This window comes from Phyllosticta citribraziliensis, assembly GCF_038025025.1.
Source record: "Phyllosticta citribraziliensis strain CPC 17464 chromosome Unknown J3D65scaffold_4, whole genome shotgun sequence".
Taxonomy (NCBI): Eukaryota; Fungi; Ascomycota; class Dothideomycetes; order Botryosphaeriales; family Phyllostictaceae; genus Phyllosticta; species Phyllosticta citribraziliensis.
In genome coordinates, this window is record NW_027117341.1 from 366,564 (window position 1) to 387,937 (window position 21,374).

At 57.4% G+C, this 21,374-nt stretch overlaps 7 protein-coding genes across 7 annotated transcripts; 3 read left to right on the forward strand and 4 right to left on the reverse strand.

Moving 5' to 3' along the window:
* Window positions 1-354: 354 nt before the first annotated feature.
* J3D65DRAFT_278020 (uncharacterized protein) lies at window positions 355-1,539 on the forward strand. The gene has a single exon (XM_066795033.1). The coding sequence runs from the start codon at window positions 455-457 to the stop codon at window positions 1,271-1,273; it is 819 nt and encodes a 272-aa protein (XP_066656649.1). The 5' UTR covers window positions 355-454; the 3' UTR covers window positions 1,274-1,539.
* Window positions 1,540-4,874: 3,335 nt separating this feature from the next.
* J3D65DRAFT_618443 (uncharacterized protein) lies at window positions 4,875-6,547 on the reverse strand. The gene is made up of 2 exons (XM_066799648.1): window positions 5,877-6,547; window positions 4,875-5,673 (listed from the first exon to the last, which is right to left on the reverse strand). The coding sequence occupies exons 1-2, from the start codon at window positions 6,184-6,186 to the stop codon at window positions 5,048-5,050; spliced, it is 936 nt and encodes a 311-aa protein (XP_066656650.1). The 5' UTR covers window positions 6,187-6,547; the 3' UTR covers window positions 4,875-5,047.
* A 76-nt stretch (window positions 6,548-6,623) lies between these two features.
* On the reverse strand, window positions 6,624-8,458 carry J3D65DRAFT_618448 (pyridoxal phosphate-dependent transferase). Its single transcript, XM_066799649.1, has 3 exons — window positions 8,225-8,458; window positions 8,042-8,175; window positions 6,624-7,848 (listed from the first exon to the last, which is right to left on the reverse strand). The coding sequence occupies exons 1-3, from the start codon at window positions 8,335-8,337 to the stop codon at window positions 6,902-6,904; spliced, it is 1,194 nt and encodes a 397-aa protein (XP_066656651.1). The 5' UTR covers window positions 8,338-8,458; the 3' UTR covers window positions 6,624-6,901.
* A 596-nt stretch (window positions 8,459-9,054) lies between these two features.
* Window positions 9,055-12,134, forward strand: J3D65DRAFT_550626 (Spc98 family-domain-containing protein; the record flags this gene model as incomplete). Its single annotated transcript, XM_066797003.1, has 2 exons — window positions 9,055-9,181; window positions 9,229-12,134. 2 exons carry the CDS (start codon window positions 9,055-9,057, stop codon window positions 12,132-12,134), a joined length of 3,033 nt encoding a protein of 1,010 aa, XP_066656652.1.
* A 20-nt stretch (window positions 12,135-12,154) lies between these two features.
* J3D65DRAFT_278159 (Pleckstrin homology domain-containing protein) lies at window positions 12,155-16,049 on the reverse strand. Its single transcript, XM_066795036.1, has 5 exons — window positions 15,716-16,049; window positions 14,610-15,659; window positions 13,666-14,532; window positions 13,450-13,620; window positions 12,155-13,398 (listed from the first exon to the last, which is right to left on the reverse strand). Exons 1-5 carry the CDS (start codon window positions 15,755-15,757, stop codon window positions 12,349-12,351), a joined length of 3,180 nt encoding a protein of 1,059 aa, XP_066656653.1. The 5' UTR covers window positions 15,758-16,049; the 3' UTR covers window positions 12,155-12,348.
* Window positions 16,050-16,208: 159 nt separating this feature from the next.
* Window positions 16,209-17,565, forward strand: J3D65DRAFT_618457 (thioredoxin). The gene is made up of 2 exons (XM_066799650.1): window positions 16,209-16,809; window positions 16,891-17,565. The coding sequence occupies exons 1-2, from the start codon at window positions 16,583-16,585 to the stop codon at window positions 17,393-17,395; spliced, it is 732 nt and encodes a 243-aa protein (XP_066656654.1). The 5' UTR covers window positions 16,209-16,582; the 3' UTR covers window positions 17,396-17,565.
* A 660-nt stretch (window positions 17,566-18,225) lies between these two features.
* Window positions 18,226-21,057, reverse strand: J3D65DRAFT_278155 (Cullin). Its single transcript, XM_066795035.1, has 4 exons — window positions 20,877-21,057; window positions 20,647-20,822; window positions 18,695-20,595; window positions 18,226-18,646 (listed from the first exon to the last, which is right to left on the reverse strand). The coding sequence occupies exons 1-4, from the start codon at window positions 20,924-20,926 to the stop codon at window positions 18,452-18,454; spliced, it is 2,322 nt and encodes a 773-aa protein (XP_066656655.1). The 5' UTR covers window positions 20,927-21,057; the 3' UTR covers window positions 18,226-18,451.
* Between the last annotated feature and the right edge of the window lie 317 nt (window positions 21,058-21,374).

Here is a 21,374-nt window from a genome sequence, read left to right on the forward strand (position 1 = left end):
ATGTCCAAACGCAGCCCATGCTCTTCAAATTCAAGAGGAATTTTGTGAGGTCGCAAAATAATCAGGGAGCATCGCAGTAATCTCCGCGACCCTATCCCGAGCGCAAGCTGGGCAGATCCACGCAGACAGTACGGGAGGCGCCATTCGACAAACCCACATCGATCGCGGGCGGCGCAGCCGGCAGCATGCTGTTCAACCCAACGAAGGGCTGGTTCGATTTTGACCGCGCGAACGCGCTTGTCACGTCGCGGCATTCTTTCTCCCCTCCTTGCCCCGCTACCCACAACCTCAGTTGACGTTTCGGAACGCGATCTCGAACAATCCGCGATACTCTGTCCCCGATCGACAACGAGGTCCGCTCATTCTTGAAAAGGCGCTTGACATTGGCCGCAGCTTGATTGCGGCTCCGTAGTGTCAGAAGCGCAGTTCCCCCAGCTGTCCGGATCTTTCAGATATGTCAAGCAAGGGTACGCGTCGGCGTAAGGAATCGAAAAATCTTTCGCAGGGCCAAATTCCTACCACCTCCAAGACTTCACGGACTCCGTCGACGAGCGCGATCAAATCCGAGACTTCGAGAAGGGCCTCATTGGCACCTGCGCCCTCGCCATCCGCAGGCGAGAGGAGCGACGACGCGACGAGCCCACAACCCTCCGAGAAGCCCAAAGGCAAAGCCACGCGCACCCACGTCACCAACGTCGCGTGCACGCCATGCCAGAATCGAAAATCCAAATGCGATGGGAAACGACCGACGTGCGCTTCGTGCGAGGCAAGAGGCCGCACCGATTGTTTCTACGACATGGACGGGGACAAGCGGAGGACATCGGCTCTGAAGCAGACAAACCAAAGATTGAAACAAGAGAACGAGGATCTCAAGGATGTGATCAGGGAAATCTGCGCTGCGCGCGACACAGCGTCAGCGGTTGAGATTGCGAGGCGATTACCTCCCGATGATTTTCAAAGCGTGGAGGAGGTGGCGGCTCTGCTTAAGCGACGGCAAGGCGCAAATGAGAGAATTGTCGGAGAAAAACAACTTGCGGAAAAAAGAACTGGAAGGAGTAGCGCGGAGAGAAGCATGGACATTGACGCTGCCCCACAAGATGTCAACATCGATTCCGTCCTCGAGACCGCAAACACGACTTATGGCGCCCAGATACCATTTCCGCCCCCGAGCTCAGACAGGGCCGTGGATTTGAATGGCAGGGGACCGGCGCACTTTGCCCATATCAACACTCCGGTAAGATGCCTTGAAGCTTTCCGAGTGACCACGTCGTGACATTGCCGTTTATGTAACCCTCGCTGATACCTTCAAGGCGTGGCAGGATGCAGGTCGATCCAGCGGTTCGGTGTCTGTTTCGTCTCCGTCAACGCCCGGCCTTCCATACGTCACCAACTCCTCCCATGACATGCTGGCACAACAGCCTCTGAGTTCGGGAGGAGGCGTCTTTTACTCAAACACCCTCGGCCGGGAAGGCCTTCGCGGTCAAAATTCGTGGCGGTACTTTCAACCGGAAAATTCTCAGCGCGAGACCATTCAATGGATGTCAAGAACGGAGGGCTATCCCGTAGAAGAAATGCCTGTCGCTGGATTGGACCAGGTGCACAGCGCCAGCATGCCCGAATATTCTCTTCAGCCCCCAGATATGGCGGCAGAGGACCAATTCACCGCCGAATTCCTCTTGTTCATCCGGAGACGAAAGGATTTGTACGCTCAGCCGATAGGATGGCTGTCTGAGCGTGATCCGACGGAGACCGGAGACGCGGTGAATTCGTTGCTACTGTGCCAGATGGAGAGCGGGATTCCAGCTCTAAGTGAGAACCCAAATGTTGCCGAATTTGTGGCCAGCATCATAGGGCAAATGATGTACCCTGGGATCGCGGAAAGGGTGGCCATGTTTTACTTGATGGTCAAGTATCTCAACGTTAGTAAGCCATACATCGGAATGGCGCGTTGCGTTCTTCCAAATGGCCATGTCCAATCACTGACAGCATCCAAGTGGCGCATTTTTCCAACCATGGAGTATTACCACGCGATTCCCGAGTGTCTCAAGCCCACCGCTGAGCAAAGTGTCGTTCCACACCCGGCCTGGGTTGATTTTTTGCCCTGGTAAATCCTAGCTCTTTCCATTTCGTACGCTCCCATCTGGAGACTCCAGTAATCTGACATTTCCAAGGCCTCGTCTCAGGGACGAGTTCATCTCCAGACCGGATTTGGCAGGACAGGGAAACGCGCTTTTGACTCTCTCACAGCTCACGAGAGTCAATTGGCCACCCGAAGTTCCTCTTCCATTCGACTATCGTGCCGGAGACTGGAGGATGCCGAATCTTGGTACGGCAATGGAACGACTCCCGGACGCGTTTAAGCAGCACGTCGCCAACGCGAGCAACTGGTCTCTAGATTCCAGCGTCGACAGTTTTTACCCCAACATTATCTTTACTGACAAAGTTTGGGTCCAGCCGCCGCTTTCCGCGAGATTATCCGACGATTCCATGATGTTCGACACATGAGTGTGGATAGGATTTGAGGCTGGATGGCGCGGCGAAGTTTCCGGCGGTGTCTCGATACGTCATTCGCAGGCCCTCTGCAGATCCGTTCGTACTTTAAAAATGGCTTCAGCCTCTGTTGCGCGCCGCGCTCTTGACAAGGAGGACTGAGTGTTGCCTGCAAGATCGAACCGCGTCTCGATTGTTGTGGAAACTGCGAGCCCTAGCGCCCCGTTCGTGAGAGAAAGAGGTGGGAGGGTCTCGTTAGCAGAGGTATCGGATTCGCTGCAGTCAGAAACAGCTGCATTTGAGTTTTGGTAGCAGTACTTGCCGTCGCGGTATGTAAGATGAAGCCAGAGGCGAGTCGAGGTGAAGGCTGTCGACAAGGAGAGAGGCAGACGGGAAGGTGCTGCGAGAAGGGACGTCCTTGGGTTTGTAAGGTATGCCTCCCCAGAAATTCATGAAAGATAAGAGGCTTGCGCATGAGTAATCCAGCTCGCTGGCTCGAGTGTGAGATGATGGGAGAGCGTCGTAACAGTACTCCAAGAGGTGGCCAGCGCAAAAGCCGACTCGCTTCTTCCCCGCTTGGCTCAACCAACGATATCACTACTGCATCGAACCGCCCTTGGTCCTGAGCCAGAATTTGGCAGTTTCCGCTTCTTCTCTGAACAGTCACGGCCTTGCTGTGCTCCACCAAGAGCCAGGATGGGCATTTCCGTTTGCCCAATCTTGCCCCACTTCTATTACCTCTCTGCTCTCTCTCTTTGTTTGCACCGGGCACAAACCTCTATCGCGCGTTGGAACACCAATCAATGGCCAGGCCCGGAAAATCGTCACAATAAGAGTTTTCAATCCCCGAATTGGACGACGTCTATCAACATAGCACCCTCCGCCCCCCAGCAACGTCATTTGGTTGGATGATCGCCATGTCCCTTGCGGAGCATCCGGCTGTAAGCCACGGCAATGGTCTACGCAACACCCAGAACCATCTCGGCGAATTTGCAGTAAGTCTGGACATCAGGAAGACTCGGACTGATCACGCAGAATAGACTGAGCGGCCTGACGAAGCGCTTGGAGCCGGCTACTCTTTCAACGAAACAAGCCAAACGGGTTGCGCAAGGCCAGAAGAAAAAAAAAGCCATGCAAGGCCTGCAGTCGCTCCAACAAGCCCCGCGCTCCGCGGCATCGGAAGAGGCCAGGCCATTATTTTGTGCTTGCTCACACCCGAACCCACTCAGCCAACACCATGCTGTGCTACCATACGATGCTACCATACACAATCTGCGGGGGTCGACCAGTCGACCACAGAAACTGTCATATTCGCGCCAGTCCGTCATCATTAGGCCCAGAAGATGAGCCGATGTCGAATGCTGGATGGATACAATTTGCCAATCTCAGTCGCGCTCGATTAGCTCTGCTGTACGACCACGGACACGGGGCGAGTTCCCAGTTGCACCGCAGAGGAGATAATTCAGGGTTCGACCGGCCATAGACAAGGCGATGGAAAAAGACCGGATTCAGGCTGGGAGCGCGCAGACAGCAAGAAAATCCCACCTCTCTCTCAACAACCCCATAAACACAACAAGGGCCGAGTCTTGCCCCTTCACATCCCTCTCCAACCCGCAACCCCAGCGCGCCCACGGCAAAGTCTCAATCCCTAGCACCACTACCAACGCACCCGGAAACGACACGGTTTTCCCAAAGGGGGGGCCAAAGGGGGGGCCAAAGCGTCGGTCGACTGTCGGTCGACCGTCCGTCCCGTAGCCGTCAGCATCGTCAGGAGCACGACCCGTTCGCCCGCTCCAGCGCACCAACCTCCCACGGACACACACGGCAAACAGACCTAATGCCCGCGTGGTCCGGCACCGCAGCGCCCGCACAGACAGGTGAGAGCGGAAAGCAGGGCCGGGCTGCCGAAGCTGTCCGTCTGTCCGTCCGTCCACGTTGGGGGCTTTCTGTTGTGCAATGGGATGCGATGCAAATTGCACGTGCACCACGACACAACAACGACAGGGCCGCCATCTCTCAAGCCCAGGCACGGTACAATTGACAATCTTTCAAGGAACGCCCATCAGCCACGGCTAGGAACGAGCAAGGAGAAAAAACCAGACACCAGCGGGACTGCCATCATTGCCTCCATCCCTCTGCTCAACAGAGGCGGCAAATCATGCTCCTGGCGCTGCTGCTGTGACGGCAATTTCCAAAATGGATATCGTCGTTCGTCACTGGCCTCGACGGCTCCGCCGACCTCAGACTTGATCTGGTAGAGTGTGCATCTGACAGTCTATACAATCAGCGATGCGCTGAAGAAACCAGGGAAAAGTCGAATGAAGCACATCGCGCGGCAAGGATTGCTCTGACTTGAATACTAGCAGTCTCAATCTGCCCCTTTGACGATCTTTAGCAGCGCTCTCAACAAGACATCCAGATGAGCATACCAGCGGCATCTCCACGCCCTTAACGCACAAGGACCACAATGGTGTAGCAAAAAATGAGATTTCTCTCCTGACTTTCCACTTCTATGGACATGATCCAACCCCAGGAAAAGCTCTCCGTCACCCAACAATCACAGCGCCGGGAACCAAATCCAACAGACGGCAACCACAAACTTGATGGCCGCCACAACCCACAGCGAACACATGATGCCGCCCGTCTTCTTCGAGATCCACCCACCAGCAATAGCGCCCAGCAGGGTCAGCACAAACGCGACAACGCGGCGATTCCTCTTCGCATTGGCGCTCAGCGGCGCCACCAGACTCGGGTCGCTAAAAAGATCGCACAGCAAGCTAGTCAAGACGAGCGTGGGCACCTCATTCAAGCCGACAGCCCTGCTGACGACGATCTGGGCGGCGCCCTGGAAGCTGAGCAGCGCGATGGGGCCCAGCTCGTTCCAGCGCGGGGTGCCGTCCGGGTTGGGGGGCTGCGGGACGGAGCCGTCGATGACGTGGGCCTGGGCCAGGCTGGCGGCCACGACGACGAAGACGCTCTGCAGCAGGTACGACAGGAGCAGCGTGAAGCGGCGGCGCGCGCCCAGCTCGTTGACGATGCGGCTGAAGAAGAAGGAGCCGCAGATGAAGGCGACGAGCGACGTCAGCGAGCGCACCCAGCCGTAGGGCTTGCTGTTTTGCCCGGAGGCGCCCAGTGCGATGAAGATTGTGTTGCCGGTTTGCATCGAGACGAAGGTGCTGAATGCTGTTGCGGTCGCGGTTAGCTGGTTGTTGACATCATAAGAGAGGTGTTGTGTTTGTTTGTCTTTCTGCCCCCGGCAATCACCGTCTGAGGTATGCTCGTGTCTTCCACGACCCATCGCAACCCTCGGACAAAAACGCAAGTTTGGAGACGAAGCAAAGGACAAAAAAAAAAAAGAAAAAGAAAAAAAAGAGAAAAAGACGAACCATTGTACAGCGTGCTATCCGTCAAGCCCGCACAAAAGCACGTAGCCAACAACGGCACGTCAACATGCGTCGTGTCAATCTCCGCCCAGACCCTGTGCCGCCAGTAGCGCCACCAGCGGCCACCGGTACCTTTCTTGGCTGTACCGTTGCTGGCGGCGCCACCGCCCGGCAGAACGGCGTCTTCCATCTGCGTCGGCGTGTGAGTGTGGTGGCTGCTGGTGGATGACGAGACGACGCCTGCGTCGGAAAGGGTGCCGTAGCCATTGTTGTTGTTCGCCGGCTGGCTGCTTTTTAGCGCACGTGCGCTCATTTTTGGCGTGAGGTGGTGGTGACTCTTTCTTTCCTTAGGCGGGTACGTTGGATTCCTCAGGGTATGGTGCAAGGTACATGTACCTTGGCCTGTTTCGGCAGCGTCGAGTACCAGAGGGCGAGTCGCGGAGGGCGTTGCAGTGTTTTGGCAGAGAAATAGTAGCAGAGAACACTACGGCGCTGCTGTCCACGATATCGGCCGAGTGTCAGTTGAGGTCTGGTTTATCGAGCCGACGATGACATGCGATGGTTCCTTTGGTGGGCTCAGATCCGATTCCGACTGCCGTGGACTGGAGTGTGCGCGTGCGCGTGCGCGGTCCGAGTGGTGCGCCTCGGGCTGTGATTGGACGGCGCGGCAGCAGTACCCTAAGGCAAGGCAGCGTCGCAGGCGAAAGAGTTGCTGACCACCACCACCGACAACGATCGTCGAACAGGTGGTCTTTTGTCAGAGTGGTTTGGAAAAGGGATTGGTCTCTCGCTTTATATCCAGAATGCCCCGCGCGTTGATACGGTCGGTTTCAAACTTCTATTCCATGTTGCTTTTCGCGGGCGGCCCTTTGGCGCCTGAAACATCTCACCCGTCTTCTTGACTCGGCCGCCTTCTGCTACTCGATTGGCATTGATAGGTATCTTGTGCCACCTTCAGTCTCTTCATGCGGGCGCTCAATCAATCCATGGAGTGTTGCCAAACCCAGCGACGAATCTTCTCCGTCGACCTATCCGAAAATCACTCGATCAAAAGTCTCCACAAACGACTTGACCTCCTCTTCCGTGTTGTAATGCACCATTGAGAACCGCACGACGCCGTGCTCGCCCGCCTGCAAAACGTCGTCGACCAGCCTCTTGCTGTAGAAATGGCCCCATCGAAACGCGAAATCCGACGCCTTCTCCACGGCCTCGACCACCTCCTTTGCGCTCCTGCCCTTGACGCCCCAACTCACCGTGGGCACGCGCTTGGCGCGGTCCGCATCGGGCACGCCGAAGATGGTAAACACGTCAGGCTTGGAGCGGAGATAGTCGAGCAAGATGCTCTGCAGGCGCTCCTCGTGCGCGGGAATGGCCGCGCCGACTCGCTCCATGTAGTCGACGACGACGGGGATGGACGCCGTGAGCTCGTAGTTTGACGCCGCCAGCGACAGCTTCTGCTCCAGCGTCTGCGAGGGGTTGAAGAAGTGCCCGAGCGACCGGACCGACGCCTCGTGCGCCGCGCGCCGCCCGTACAGCAGTGACACGTGCGGCCCGTACACCTTGTACCACGAGAAGGTGTAGAAGTCGACGCCCAGCTCGCCCATGTCGAGGCGCGCGTGCGGCGCGTACGCCACGCCGTCGACCTGGAAGTACGCCCCGGGCACTGTGTGCACCGTGTCGGCCAGCGCGCGGATGGGGTGAATGGTCCCCAGGATGTTGGATGCGTGCGTGCAGGTCACCAGTCTGGTCCGAGACGAGAGGAGCGGGACCAGAGACGAGGGCGTGAGGATGGGGTTTGTGGTTCCTGCTGGAACCGTCCACCATTTGAGCGTCAGGTTGCGTGCAGCGGCCAGAGCTACCCATGGAGCAATGTTGGCTTCGTGGTCCAGCGCCGACACTATGATTTCGTCGCCTGGTGAAAAGTCGAGAGCCTCTGAGAGGTTGCGGAGAAGCTGAGTTGTTGAGGCGCCGATGACTGAGGGATATGTCAGAGTCGTGGTCGATCAATCAGGATTGCTTCTTTCAGTTTGAAATGACTCGATCGAACGATGCAAAAGCAGTCCTTTCGGAGTTTTCTTTTTTTCTCCTCTTTTCCAAATAATTTCCTGGTGACATGAAGATCCAAGGGACAAGGGCTTAAGCTTCAACATTTCACTTGCTCAACTCACCAACCTCGTCAGGGTCCGCATTGATATACTTGGCCGCAGCCTCGACACCTTTAGTGTATTTGGAAGTGGACTGCTGTCCTATATTGTAACTGGCACCCAGTTGCACGTTTGTCGTGGTAAGATAGGACACGATGCTGTCAAAATCAGCATTTGTTTGCATATCCGATTGCTGGACGCACTCACGAGTCGACGACGTCGCCCAAAATCTGGCTCCCGCCGGCATTATCAAAAAAGAGCTGCTTCTGCTTAAGAGCAGGGAACTTGTCCCGAACCGTGGCAACATCGAAAGAAGACATTTTCGACTTGTTGGGGATAGGGAGACGTCGAGGGTCGTGATGCGGGGTCGAGGATAAAGTCTATATATAAGCCACGGACCGGCCGCATCTCTTACGTAGGTAGGCTTTCGGTTCCACCCACTTTCCGATTGCGGTCAAGTGCGGGGTCTCGCTGTTGGGCTCTGCGCGGCTTGGTCCACTTTGCACCGAACCGCCAGCCTCCATCATCAATTCTCTGATAACCATTCTTTAACCAAGTTCTTGACTCGGGAAAGAGGTTACTTTGTCCTTATCGGTCTCTGGCTTTCTTAGATGGTCCCGAACAAGATCCGAAGACGGGGCATGGTTCTCTTCCCGAGTGCGAATCTTGTAGATGTCATGATAACTTTGGCCACTTTAAATTCTCCAAAGTCAGGGTAAGTTAGGGGGGGGTTTTTTTTTTGACAGATACCAATTTCTTTCCCTGCTTATTGTTGAGGGATAGACCTGTGCGGAGGACGATGCGGTGCTCGGATTGCAGGGTCCAATCTCTGAAGCCTAGGGAAACATGAAGAAGATGACCTGTCGCCGTGATTCAAAGGTTGGACTCGAAGACAAGATGAAATGAAATTGGAGCGGACAACCCAAGACGATGGTCAAGACGGGAGTTGACGTCGGGTCAGGGTGGTCCAAGCGCGGACCCATACCGCGCGCCAACCAACAACGCGTCGCCCTCAGTCCGGGTCGCAACCAGGGAGCATGGACGACATTGACATTGAGCAAAACAACGACGCCTTTGCGGTCCCTGAGCTATGGCGTTCCTCGAGGTTCGCCCTCCCCGATCTCGAATCGTCGGCCACGCTGTTCCGCGAGCCGGAGCTGGACAGTGAGTACCCGTCGCAATTCGCGTCGCAACTGCTAACGCGGCCGCAGTCAACTCCATAGAGGTCGACAACCCATACGCGCCGTCCAAGAACCCCGAGTATAATCTTCGGCTTCCAGACCTCGAAACTTTCCAATATGGCCCTCTGGAAGACCTGGATTCCGTCCAGGAGTCGACCGTATCGTCACTGCCAACCCAACAAACAGAGGAGAGTGAGACGATTGAAGAGGATATATGGAGGCTTGCTACGGATTTGGGTCCTGTGCATCGCGACATCAAGTTCTACACGTGGGAGTCGTTTGAGAAGCCTGGGTTCAAAGAGCCCACCCACCCATACCTCGCCGAAGCCGGCCCCGAGGCCTTCGATCAGGCTGTTGCGCAAGCCAAGGATACTCCACAACCCGTGCTATCCGGTCAAATAGTACGGACGGATGTCGTCCTCGCATCTCTGTTCAATCTGGGTCTGGGACGATCGTCGGCACTCTTCAAGTACGACAGAGATGGCAACACCTTTCTGCCAGCCATTCGCGACGCGCGGGCATCCGGACTAAGCCTGCAGTCTGCTCAGAGCTTGATCCACAACTTTGTCGAAGGCGGCTCGACGTTCCGCTATCTCAGAGACTTTGCCGAAAAGACGTTTCAATCCAACAAAGCGTTCCCCTCGCAGGTGGCGTTGGCAAATGCTGTCGGGACAATCATTTCTGTCATGGAGGACCACTTGGGTGATCAGTGGCAATCGATTCGCAGTGCACTGCAGCTCCAGCAGCTCTTGCAACGGCCGCATCGGATCTTGAGCATCGTGAGGCACTTGATCGAATCAGTCAAGTTTTCAAGGTCCAACGAGGAAATGATATCGGTTCTGTACTGGAGAGTACAGGAAATGGAGCAAGAAGATCCCCTTCTGAGGTCCATTTTCCAAGAAATTTTGAAAAGTGTCAGCGAACCTTGGCTCGAGTTTGCAGCTCAGTGGGCCGGCCTACGCCACGCTTTCAACACAGAGTTCACCCCAGAATCTGTCAAGGACACCTTTGTTCATGTCGAGGAACCAGCAGAAGATGGTCCTGACATCACGGAACACGCATACCGATCAGAGCATATGCCGGCATTTGTGTCCGATGAGGATGGCCGCATGGTGTTTGAAATTGGGAAAAGTTTGCGGTTCTTGGAGCAACACCATCCCAAACACCCCCTGTGCAAGCCGCGCTCGGTGGGTGTTGAACCGCCACCTCTGGAGTGGAAATTCGGGTGGGAAGACTTGGACAATATTTCCGCCAAAGCCAGGCAGTACGAGAGAGATCTTGCAGATGCTGTCAGGAAGTTTGGTTCAACCAAGCGCACAGCAGAGAAAGAGCTGGATCCCAAAGCCGAACAGTCTCTACCGCCAGCTCCAACATCCCCACAGTACGAGCGCGAACTTCAAGAGACGATGGAGCTTTTCGACGAGGCCCCCCGAACTGAAGAGGTGCATGGTTCGACGACTCTACATCGACTGGTCCTTGCTTGCCTCTCCACTACCTCCACAGCAAACAACATGCACACCTTTGCGCCACCTCTTTCTCTGACCCCGTCCCTTTCTCTGGTACCACTCTTCCTCGCCCAAGCACGGCTTGTCAATGCCACCACACTCCGACTTTTCTTTCAGTCACACAATCTCCGCCTGCACATTTCAATACAACGGCAATATCAACTTCTCGGCGACGGGGTATTCATGTCTCGCCTTACTTCGGCGCTCTTCAGCCCAGATCTCGAAACGGCAGAGCGGCGACGCGGCACTGTCAGAACCGGAGCGCCAATGGGCCTCAAACTGGGCTCGCGCTCCACCAACTGGCCGCCCGCCAGCTCCGAACTGCGTCTCGCACTGATGGGCGTGCTCAGCGAAAGCTACCAATCCTCGTCTCTCTACCACCGCTGGCAACAACAGCAGCAGCAGCAAAACGCTCACCGAGCAAAACATCCGCGCGAGACGCCCGACCTGCCCGGCAACCTCTCCTTCGCCATCCGCGTCCTGCAGCCCGCCGAAATCGACCAGGTCATGGACCCGCACTCGCTGTACGCGCTCGACTTCCTGCGCCTGCAGTACACGCCGCCCGCGCCGCTGCACCTCGTCCTCACCCCGCCCATCCTGGACAAGTACGACCAGTGCTTCCGGCTGCTGCTGCGCCTGGCGCGCATGCTCTTCGTCGTCACGCACCAACTGCCGCGGCCCTCGTCCTTTCGCACCAGGTCCAACGCCGACGCAGACGCCGACGCAACCGCCGCCCTCTTCCGCCTCGAAGCCCACCACTTCGTCACGGCCGTGTCGGCGCACTTCTTCGTCGACGGCGTCGCCGCCGCCTGGGCCCGCTTCGAGGCCGACCTCGACGCCGTCGAGCGCCGCATCGCGCTCGCCTCCGCCGCAACAGCATCGGTGCCAGCCGCCGTCGGCCTCGACGGCCTCGAGGCCCTGCGCGCCGCCCACGACGCCGTGCTCGACAGCATCCTGTTCGCGCTGCTGCTGCGGCGCCGCCAGCGCCCGGTCATGCAGCTGCTCGAGGCCATTTTGGACGCTGTGCTTGCTTTTGCTAGGGTCGTTGGTGGTGGTGGGCACGACGACGACGACGACGACGACGACGACGACGACGAGGATGATGGGAAACGTCGTCAACGCGCCGCAGAGATCCTTCGCTTGCACGCGGCCTTCCGCGCCAAACTCGCCGTCTTTGTCAGCGTGTGTAGGGGGTTGGTCGGGAAGCGCGCGCCTGGATCCACCGCCGCCACAACGACTGCGGGCAGCAGCAACAGTGGCGGCGGCAGTGGCGGGGCGGGTGCGAGCGCTGGCGGGAGGGCAGGCAGGTTGGGCGGGCTAGGGGGAGGCGGCGAGCCGCTGGGTGGCATTGAGCGACTGCTTCTGAGGTTGGAGATGAGTGGGTATTATGAGGGGGTGTTTGGGGGGAGTGGGGGGCGGCGGGATAGGTAGGGGGTTGTGGTCAGAGAGGCAGACAAACAACCTTTAATGACAATTCAATAGCCACGCGCATTCTTCTACAGCTTGGTACAGCACAGCCCAACAAACACGCCAAAGCGATACAATGTGTCCGTTTGCATTTACGTATACTACTCGCCACCACCCTACAGAATTCCTCTTCCTTTTCCAAAACACCCCATCCCACCACTCACCCCACTCACATCTCTCACCCCACAATCCTCACCTCCTCGCCACCCCTCTCCCGCCGACTCTCCCTCAGATCAACAAGCCGATCAATCTCCGTCTGGATAGCAAGGACCCAGTGGTCGCGCTCCGCCCTGCTGCGCGCCTTAAAAACGACGGCGGAGCCAGGGACGCCGAGCTGCGAGACGAGCTTGAAGCGGCTGCCGCCGGCGGTGTTGGAGCGGGTGGGGAGGAGAGAGGAGGTAGTGTTGGAGCGGAGGGAAGAGGTGGTGTTGTTGTTGGCGGCAGAAGAGGGGGAGGGAGCGGACGAAGCATCAGGGGCAGCGCCGCGGCGGAAAAGCGAGCGCTTGCGGCCCTGCCACAGGACGAAGCACGTCATGGCGTCCTCGTCCGTACTCGTCCAGCCATCCTCGAGATAAATGCGGGGCAGAGCCGAAGAGCCCGGCTTGCTGCTGTCGAAGGTGCGGTTGCGGTACAAGAGGTCGTTCTCAGTGAGCAGGCCGGCGTACAGGTAGACCGAGTCGCCAGCCAGGTCGATGGACGCAATGTGCTCGTGGTGGATGTGCGACAGCTGCTTGCCCGTCGCCTTGCGCAGCGAGTCCTGGAAGATGAGCAGGTGCGAGGCGGCGAGCATGACGGCGCAGCGCGTGAACGTCGCGTGCCGCCGCGGCTTGCGGTACAGCACGCCCGCCATGCGGATGCTGCGGCACTGCGCGATGCCGCAGAGGTTGTAGAGCTGCGGCGACGCGTGCGTGTGCGACACCTCCCACTTTTTGGCGTACTGCCCGACAAAGGCTTCGGCTTCTTCGTCGATGTTGAGGAGCGCCAGGTTGGCGCTGCGGACCGTCTTGTACGCTGTGATTTCTGCCGTGCTGCGGTGCTTCCAGTATTTGACGAGATCTCGGAGCCGGTGCGTCCATTCTTTTTTGGTCGTCTTGTCAAAGGCTTGCAAGCGGATTATCAGGCCGTTGCGCAGCACTAGCTCAAAGGTGCGCTCGTCGTCGAACTCGCGCGTCACGCCGTCGTCTTCGGCCGAGTCACTTACGTCCATATCAAAATCGACATCGGAGCCCTCTTCGATGTGAGCGTCCACAGCTGCGGCGCCGCGGTGAACCTTTCGGACCTTCTTGACGTTGCAAAGATTAATGTAGCCATCGCTCTTGAGGAGCAAGTCATCCTTTCGTCTACTCTCGTCTTCGGTGTCGCGATCATGGTGCACAATAGCTGCCCGTCCGACTGGGTTCTCCTCTGAAAGCCATTCGATCTCACCATCCGTGATGGGATATGGATTGACCTGCTCCCATTAGCATCAATGACGAGCCAACTCGGAGCGACGCACCGCATAAATCAGAGGAATAGACTCGGACATGACCTTGACCGAGGGGACGTTGGTGCCATTGGCGTTTGGAAAATGGGGCGGAGGGGGCGGCGACACCCTCGCGGGCCTCGAAAAGATCAAGAAATTGTCGTGGGTCGAAAAGTACAGCCGCTTGAAGAACATCTTCCCGAGCCTCTTGTCCACGCCCCTCTGGCTCGTCAATCTTATCAAGAAGCCTTCAATGGGCACAGGCTCCGTCAGGACGTTGTTCTTTTTGGTTTTGGCAGTCGTCGAAAAGTGGCTCTTGGGCCGCAGCTCCAGGTCGTGAGTCTTGGACATGGCGAGACAGCCATACATCTTCTTCTCGTTGGCCCCGTGAACCCACTCCAGGCGGTCATATCTCTTCCACGCCAGACCAATGCGCTCCCTTTCAGCCCACTCTCGAGCAACTGGGCCATATTCCTTAGACTTGACGAGAAGCTCGAGAGAACGCTTGATGATGTTTCGAGCCACGGCTTGTTCTTCCTGCTCGGCCTTGACAATGGCTTCTTCGTTTCCCTCGGCAGCTTTGGCGACGTCTTCAGACCCCTCGAGCTCCTGAAAGGGGTTGGTGAGGCGAAGCTGGACTTTTAAATCTGGTACGTTAATCTGAAGCTCTGATGCTCGTTGCCAGCCGAGCACCTTGCGCAAAAATGTAAACCATTCGACCGCGCTGTGTCCAGAACGCGGCCGAATGAGATATATCCGGGTGCCTTTTCTCGAGGGCGTCCAAACAACGACAGTCTTATCCAAGGACGAATAGAGGTTGACTCGGCTGACTTTTCTGGTGAGTGGTATCTCGTACTTGGCCTTTTTTCTCGTCTTTGCGCCTTCAACGGCCGGAATAACCTACAATTGTCAGCGCTCCAAAGGAATTTTGCGTTGGAGCTTTTTCTGGATGAGCCCCGCGTTGTATGCCAACTCACTCTCGTCTTGTATAGCTGCAACACAAAGTCTGCCCCTGAATCCTCATCATGCATATCTCTACACACGACCATGTATTCTCTCCACTTCTCCGATGTCCTCGACTCGATGCGATGCCCGGCATTCTCGTCAAACTCGTCATCGAGCTGCTCCAGCGTCGAGTCGACGCGAACAAGCATCTTGTCCATCTTGACAATGTGGCCCTGTTGGACCTTGCTACGACGCAACCGCGTCAAGCGCCGACCCGGCGCCTGTATCAGCCGCGCCTTGGCCTGAATCTCTGCCCGCTTCGACGCATCTGGGAAACTGAACTTGACCAGGCCGCGGCCAGACGGCCGTCTCTCGCGCCCCGACTCTGGAACCGAGCTCGGCCCTGCGTCTGCATCGCCACCAGTGTTAGCCCTCGGCAGCAAAGACGAAGTGGACGCAGCACCACCTGGCGAACTCGGTGGAATCTGCAGGCTGCTCTCGCCGTTTGACACGCGCGGCGCGGGACTCGTGGGCGGTGCTGGACTCGTGGGCCGCGGGCTCATCTGCGAGCCGCTTGGGATTTCCGACGCCGTGACAAACGAGCCCGTCGACGTGCGTCGCTCGACCGGCCTCTTCTTCCTTCGCGGTTTGTCGTTCGGAGAGGCGAGCGACTCGGCGTTGGGCGAGCGCGTGCGACCTTCCAGCTCCTCGCTGACGATCTCCCCGTCAGCCTGCTGCGAGCGTGGTACCACGACTGCCGGGCCTGGCGCTGTGCGTGCGCGCGAAGCCTCGGCATTGCGTCCAGTCTCAGATACCCCGCCATCCAGGTTGCCCGACACGTCTCGTGGTTGTGGGAAGCTCGACTTGAAGGTTCCAGCGGCGGAGCTCGCTTCGAGGCCCGAGACGCGGCGGTCAAACGACAAGACCTCGCCGGCGGAGAACGTTGCGGCGCGGGAGGAGTAGTTGATGTGAAGGTGGCGCTTGTACCAGTCGCGGCGGTGCGACTTGAGCCAGCCCTCCGGAATAGGGCCTATGAAGCAGCGGCGCGATGTGATGTAGAGATGTTCGGGAGTAGCATGTTGCTATGGCTCTGTTAGTGAGCGACAGCCGGCGAGCGTAGGACTGGGACACTGTGTACAAGACGCTGAGCGGTATACGAATCAGGGGGTAACTCGTCCATGGTGGGTTTGCGGTGGTGGTGAGACAAAGCGTGGCGGGACAGGCCAGCGGAGGTTAGCCCAAGGGTCAAAAAGACGGCGCGCTCGCAGCGGAAGGAACAAGGCGTTTGTAGAAGGAGGAGCCGGGAGTGTTTTGAGACAGAACAGGCGCTGGGGCATTAGACATTATATCGAGGCGTTGGGTTGCGGAGGGTTGCGAGTGGAGTTGAGCAAAGCTGCAGACTGGAGCTACGCGACCTGACCAGGTTGGAGGAGGAGGAGGATGACGACGGTGCCGTGGCCGGATCCGCCCCTCAATCTCCCCCAATGCTCATCCCTCGGCCTGGTCTACGCTGGTCCAGGCCTTTGACCATACAAGACCTCGTACTGGCCGGGTTGCTGCATTTGGAGGCGTAGAACAGCCCAAAGTACATCATTGGCGTTCGGTCTGGCGCCGCCAGGTTGGTTGGAAGAAGCCAACTCAGGTCGTTGGAGTTGCGCATTCGGCCGTGACAATCGCACAGCCAGAAAGAGTGGTTGTTCGACTCAAGAAGAGCAAGAAGCGAGAAAAGACAAAGCGACCCTACGCCGATGAGAGAAAATAGAAATGCAGATTCCACAAACCCCCGAGCAGTTCCCCACAAGCTGCACCCATCAATGCCAATCACTTCACTGCACCCAACCCTCGACCCCAGATCCCAGCGGCCCCGTTATCGATAAGCCGCGATCCGCAATCAACACCACGACGCCAACGGGGATCCTCTCCACATCTCCTCATCCTCTCCTCCCGTCCAACCACCATCTTCACCCTCCACCACTCCACCGAACCCTCGCCAGACCCCGCAGCCATGTCCAAAATAACGCCCATCACGTCCGCCGCGCAGTTCAACACGATCCTCTCCTCGCACGCCTACACCGTCGTCGACTTCTACGCCGACTGGTGCGGGCCCTGCAAGGCCATCGCGCCCATCTACGCCGCGCTGGCCACGGCCCACGCGTCGCCCGGCCGCCTGGCCTTCGTCAAGGTCGACGTCGACGCCCACCAGGGCATTGCGCGCCAGTATGGCGTCAGCGCGTGCGTCTCTACACCTACAGATTAGATTCATCGCGATTCCCCATCTTCACTGACTGACGCTATATGTATATGAGGACACAGCATGCCAACCTTCCTCATCCTCACCCCCACCTCAACCGTGACCACCATCCGCGGCGCCGACGCCGCCGGCCTGCGCGCCGCCGTCTCGCGCGCCGCAACCGCCGCTGCCAACGCGCCAGCTAGGGCGTCGACCGTCTTTCAGACAAAGGGCTACGTGCTGGGCGACGCCCCTTCTGCTCCTCCGAACACCACCGCCGCCTCCAACACATCCAACTCCAACACCAAAGCTTCTGGCTCCGCGTCCGCGTCAAGTTCTACCGCGGCGCCCAAGGCCGCACCCGCGGCACGAGGAGGAGGCGGCCAACGGCTCGGCGGGACGGGCACGGGGACAGGAGGAGGTTTGCTGGGCGGACTCGGCGAGTGGGCGTGGAGCGTGACGAGGCGGGGGCAGGGCGGGATGCTGGACACGGCGGCGCGGTTTGTGGGGTTGTATTTTGCGAGCTTGTTCAGCTTTGATGCGGGCAAGAGCGCGGAGGCGAGTGTTTGGAATGTTAAGAGGCGGTAGGTGGGTTGGTTGGTGGTGGGTGGGTTGTGTTGCAACGACAGACAGACAGCGAGTGAGCGAGTGAGCGAGAAAGCCATACTATCCTTCGTGAATCGAGCAACTTATTCGTCTACCCCGTCTACCCCGTCTACTCCAACATCTTCGTACCCGACAGCAGCGCAGCGCAGAACAACAGCCTCAAGTCTCCAGTCTCAGAAGGGCCAGCGCAGGGCAAAGGAGACCATTTCCATTTCATGCCATGCGTCCGCCCGCGTCTGTCTGTCTCTTGCCTGTCTAGTCTGACAAGACCGTCGGTCTGGAAAAGGTGGTTGGTAGTCTTGAGGTATGAAAGTACCTACATGCCATCCATACCCACCGCACCGTCATCGCCGTCACCACTACCGCCGCACCCATTCATTTGCCCTGATTTACTCTCACCCACCGGCTTCCCCACAACCACCGGCATTCCCTCCGCATATCCACGACCTTGCCCATCTGTCTATACACGCCTCGCATACGCACGCACGCACGCACCACTCCTCCCGCAGCTGACGCACGCAACCGAAGAAGAACCCAAATAAATAGCAAGTTCCCATCCATCCATCCATCCATCCATTCGACGCCATTCTTCAATCCGTTTTCACGACTACTCCCAGCGCTGTGTGCCGTCTGTGCGAAGAAAGAAGGAAGGTAAGACGCTCCGGAAGAAAAAAGAGTAGTGATAAAAGGGGACGAGGGAGAAAGAGATGGAAAAAGAGAGAAAAACCTTCATGAAACGACAAGGAGAGCAACTGGAAGAGAAGGAGAAAGGTCATCGGAAGGCTCGTACTCGTCTGGCTGGCTGCCGTGGTTGCCAATCAACCGAACAAACTCCCAGTGCCGACAGAAAGTGAACAAGGAGTTTGGGAAGCATGGAGCGCATGACGCGGCCTTTTGTTTGAGCAAGGGCTCTTGGCCTCAAGCCTCAAACTCTAGCCGCGTTCCCCCAAATCTGCCCACGAGTTCCGCCATGCATTGCCTTGTCCAGAGTTCGCCGAGGTTGACGTCGAGTAGGGTAGAGGCAAAGCTCAACAGCACTCATGCCAGGTAACCGAGATCCGCATCTTCGCCCTCCAGGCGCTCAAGGTACTCCTTCTCGAGCAGAATGTCTATGCACTTCTTGATGTCTGCCACCTTTGGTGTGAAGCGAGAGCTGATCTGCTTGATGGTCTCGCTGACAAGCTGCTGGTGCTTCATCTTCTTGCGCGACTTCATGATGCGGACAATAGCGGACTGCACACGTCAGTTTGTGATAAGCAGGAATAGAACACCCAAACTCACCTGCATCAGGAGCTTCCGGTCCTCCTCAATTGTCTTGTGGGTGTCTTCCACTTCTTGCTTCTGCTCCGACTTGATACCAATGTTGAGGTTCAACTTCAACTTCTTGTTCTTGTAGCCGTGGTTGAGGTTGAACGTCGTGCCGGGACCCGGCTTGGCATTGTCCGGCGAAATGGTCAGCACCTTCGCCTTGAGACACACTGCTACGCTAGGATCAAGTGTTGCGGCGTCCAGCTTGGTGGCTTCCTGGATATCCTCGTACGAAAGCGAGTCTGTATCGTTGAAGAGAAGCAGGATGGCCATTTGGTAGGTGGACACTTGGAAGATGGGCGACGCCTTGCTGCCGGGAACCTTGAGATAATTGGCGCGAATCTCACCCTTGCACAGCTGCCACAGCCACGTGAGCTTGCGTCCGGAGTGCTTGCTGCCGTAAAAGTTGTTGAACCGCTCGTACGTCTTGACAATGACTTGAGGCGGCGCAAAAGGAGTCGTGGGCGGATTCAGCGGCCAGAAGCCAGTGCCCAGAATGTGATAGGATGCATCGACGGCATTCTTCCTGTCCTCATCGTCCAAGTTCCCGCCCTGCCATTCCTTAAATGCAGAGTTCAAATCCTTGGAAATCTGCATGTCCTGGAACATGCGCTGCAGCTTGTTGGTGTACTCGAAGCCGCAAGCGTCCTTGAGCTTTGCGATCATGGATGTCTCGGCATCGTCCGAGGCCGAATTCGTGTTGACCAGACGCTTGGCGAGCATGCGAGAGTAAAACTTTTGGAACACGTCCTTGTCCTCAATGTACTTGAAGATGGTCATAATCTCCGACTGCTTCTTCTCCATGTCGTCCTCCTCGGACATTTTGGCGCCAGACTTTTTGAGCAGAGCATCCGTGTACTTGGCAAGCAGCTCCGGAGACTTGGTGGAGCCGGACTTGCAAATCTTGTTGCGGTTGACAAACTCTCGGCAGGCATTGTCGAGCGAACGGACAAACTCGGACTCGCCGGTAAAGGCCTTGTTTACTAGGTCCTGGTACTGCGTGTGCACTTCCAGGAGAGCTTCGACATAAACCTTGGGCTCGAGGTCGTCGGTCGCAACCTTTTCAATCGCGGACAGGCCTGCTTTGCGGACGTGGTTCTCGAAACGCGTACGAAGAGGGTCCAGGCCGTTGGGGATGCGGGCAAGCAGTCGATACATTCTCGCGAGGTCATCGATGCGGTCCTGGTCGAGCAAAAGCTGAAACTCTTCGCGGAGAGCTTGAGAGTGGTCTGCTATCAGCACAGTCTCGCAAGCCTTCATGAGGGGAGACATGATGTCGTCAAGCAGGTACAAGGGCACACGCTCCTTTTCTTCCTCCAAACGCGCCTCGGCCTTCTTCATGTAATCAACCACGCTGTTCTCGGCAAGGAAGCGACGCGACTCCTCCTTGTAGTAAGCCGCCGTGGCGTCCAGGAACGGCTGCTCGAAAAACTCCTTGTAAACGTCGAGGGTTGTCTTTTGCGTGTCCGACTCGTCGAGGCCAAGCGAGACGAACGAATCCACTACGCTCTTGATCTGGGCCTGCTCGATGGTCTCGCCATTCCGTTGCTTCTCAACCAGGCGGAGCACGGCCTTCATGACGTTTTCCTGCGTGGCCAAGAACATGTCCTCCTTCCACCGCACCAGGTGCAGCGTGTAAATGTCGTAAATGTTCTTCTTGCCCTCGTCCATTTCCCGCTTGACCCAGTGACGGTTCAGGTAGCGGAAGAGGTGGTTGTTGTACTGGCCGGCCATCGTGTATCGGTTCCATTCCTTGATGTAAAAGGTGAGCAGCGCCTCGTCAGTGTGGGCCTTTGATGCCTCGAGAACTTGGCTAAGATGGGTCTTGAGGTATTCGATTAAGTGGTTGTACAAGTCCTCGCCAAGGAGATGTGCTGCGTCTTGTGTGTTAGATCAAAAGTGGCAGTAGGTATGATTCGACCTACCACCTCCCCGGCTATGGCTGCCGCCGGTTGTGAAGCCCCCACTGCTACCCTGCACGGCCTTTTGATGGGTACAAAAGTTGTGGATAGCGGTATAGAGACCCATGTATGTCTTCATATCGATTCCTTCGCGGAGATCGGCCATGATTCGATCCACGCCCGCCTGCAAGTAGGTCCATCTGCAACAATCAGCTGGGGACACAGCGACCAAATGTGGACCAGAGCACACTTACGTGCCGGTGGAGTCATCCTTGTTCGGCATGGGGGGCATGGGCGACGGCATCTTGGCGGCTTGGGAACGAGTCTGGATAAGCGGTGCCGCTATGAGTGGAGTTTGAGAGACGACGGAATTCCAAGGAGGGTGTGTGACGAGGGCCGGGAAGAGGACGGAGGGTGGAGGAGAGGCGAGGGCGGAAGGGAAGGCGTGGGATCGAGGCGTGGAAGCTGCGGGGGTGGTTGAGTTGGATCAAGATGGTGGTTGTGGTTGGTTCGCACGCGCTTCGAGGGTGACGACGGAGTCGCGGGCAGGCGCGCAGAGTCGAAGGATCACACGCGTAGATACGGGGTCCTTGTGTGGAGGAGAAGAAGCCTCGGTCGGCTGGCGAGGGTGGTGGAATGTTGGAGGAGAGACTGTGGGGAGCGAAAGACGATAGGATAGGGCAGGCCAGAGGGATGCAGAACAGTCAGGTAAGGTAGGTAGGTAGGTAGGTAGGTAGGTAATGTAATGGTGG